Genomic DNA, 2,122 nt, shown 5'->3' on the forward strand with positions numbered 1-2,122 from the left:
GCAAGTCTGTTGCACCGTGTGCCTGTGACGACGGGCACGGGAGCACAGCCGCCCTCAAAGGGGCGTCCGAGACAGCCTGTCTCAAAATGCCCCGGGACTGCGGCTTCCACAATGAACCAGTCGCACCGCCGCAAGTGGACACCATCACAGACGTTACAGCTTCTGCAAAGAGTTTGGCTGTTCGCATATACGAAACTAAGAACCAAAGGACAGACAAAATGACAAAGGCGGCTGGATGTCACAGCAGGAGGGCATGGGCACAGGTGTCCCCCCGCATCAGCCGCGCAGGGCCGCGGCCGCGCGCTCGGCCTGCTGCAGCAGCGTGCGCTCCACCACCCGCAGCTGCAGCGCGCCCCGCACAGCGGCGGCGCGCTCGGACCTGCGGCGCAGCGGCGGGCGGAGCGAGTTGGATGCGCCACGCACAAGGGGAGATGCTCCTGCATCAGACAATGTCAGCCAGACACGCGATTCTGAGAAGGGTGGCGCCTCACACCCACCTTGCGACCCAAGGCACGCGCATATGTGTCCAGGGATGCGCCCTCAGCCGCTCCGGGGCAGCGACCCCGCACTCGCCGCCTCCGCCGGCCCCGCCCACCTGTCCCCTGCGCCCAGCCGCGCCAGCTCGCGCGCGTCCCCTTCGAGGCAGCTTCCTGGCGGGTACCGCGCCTGGCGCTCGGAGATCGCGGCCAGCAGGACCTGGCCCATTCGGTGGCTCCAAAGCGCCGCCGCCTCCCCGCCGATGGCCACCTGGCGGATGGCGCGAGGGTCAGCAGTTGGCAGGGGCGGGACTGCACCCTTGCAGGGGTTGGGCGCGTCGAATTATTACTGCAGCAACGGGCTGCGGGCGCGGCGCCGGCTGAGTGCGGGCCTCGAGCCACGTGTGGTATGCACAGGGGGGCAGGTTGGGCCAGCCAGAGGGAAATTTGCGCCGCAGCGCTGCGATCGGCCAGCGCTGCGCCGGCCGGCCTCACAAAGGCCTTAACCTTAATCCCTCGACCACAAACCCTCAAGCCTCAAGCCCCTTCACGCCAGAGCGCACCTCCTGGAAGCGGGCAGTCACGGCGTCCGCCTGCCGCGGCTGATCCTCGCCGTCCACGCAAGCACCCCCGCCTGCGCCGCCGCCGTCGCCGCCGCCGCCGAAGTCGCTCAGCAGGCTGGCCAGCGGCACGCCGCCAACCGTCCGGGCGCCGCTGGCCCTTGCGCCGCCGCCGCCGGACCCCGTCGCGCTGCAAGGGGTGAGGGCCAGCACAGGTGTCTGACATGGGAGGGGCTCCACAATCACCACTGCCGGGCCAGACAGCCCAGCTTGGGTTGGCGGGGCCACAGCAGGGCCCACACTCCTGAGAAAAGCAAGCAACGCAGGCAGGCGTCGCCACTCAAACAACGCAGGCTGTCTCGGGGCCCCTGCGCATCAGGAGGCACGCCCGCTGCCACACACGGCAAGACGAGACAACACACCGTCCCCACCTGCCCTGCAGAACGTCTGCGAGGCGCCCCCAGCGGTCAAACTCGCTGGCTGGCGCGCACAGCGCGCGCAGCAGGCAGAAGAGCTCCGGGGTGACGCGGCCGTGAGGCAGGACGGCCAAATCGCCCTGGCTGTCTTCTGAGATCAGGTCGCTGTGTGTGTGTGTGTGTGTTTGTGTGTGTGTGTGTGTGTGTGTTTGTGTGTGGTTGTGTATGTGTGTGTGTTCATGTCTTTGTGTGAGCATGAAGGGATGGGCATGCCTAGCCGTGCTGAGGCATACAAGAGCCGACCTGCAATGTGTGCACACATGCTTCATCGATAGGAAAAGGTGCGCTCGGTGCTGGCGTGCGCAGCGGTGCTGCTGTGCGAGCCCATCACCGAGGCCCCCAGCTGCGTGCGCCGCACCTGTGCTCCCGCAGCCACCTCGCCCGCCGCCTCGCCTCCCTCGCCCCAGCGCCACCGCCGCCGCCGCCGCCGTCCGCCGCAGCAGCTGCTGCGGCGAGCAGCGCCTCTGAGCTGAGGGTCACCGAGTCGAAGGGGTTGGCTGGCAGGGCGAAGCCGTACTTTCTCAGCAGCTCTGCGTTGGAGTGCTCCCCATACGTGTTGTGCACCTTGGGGTTCGCATTTTGAGGCGGGCAGGCGCAGGGCGTTTTGTGG

The 2,122-nt window shown here is 67.9% G+C and overlaps 1 protein-coding gene across 1 annotated transcript; it reads right to left on the bottom strand.

Moving 5' to 3' along the window:
- Positions 1 to 276: 276 nt before the first annotated feature.
- Positions 277 to 2,090, bottom strand: MNEG_16371 (hypothetical protein; the record flags this gene model as incomplete). Its single annotated transcript, XM_014035159.1, has 5 exons — positions 277 to 379; positions 596 to 747; positions 1,040 to 1,226; positions 1,468 to 1,617; positions 2,077 to 2,090. 5 exons carry the CDS (start codon positions 2,088 to 2,090, stop codon positions 277 to 279), a joined length of 606 nt encoding a protein of 201 aa, XP_013890613.1.
- Between the last annotated feature and the right edge of the window lie 32 nt (positions 2,091 to 2,122).

Source organism: Monoraphidium neglectum (assembly GCF_000611645.1).
Source record: "Monoraphidium neglectum strain SAG 48.87 unplaced genomic scaffold scaffold06294, whole genome shotgun sequence".
Classification (NCBI taxonomy): Eukaryota; Viridiplantae; Chlorophyta; class Chlorophyceae; order Sphaeropleales; family Selenastraceae; genus Monoraphidium; species Monoraphidium neglectum.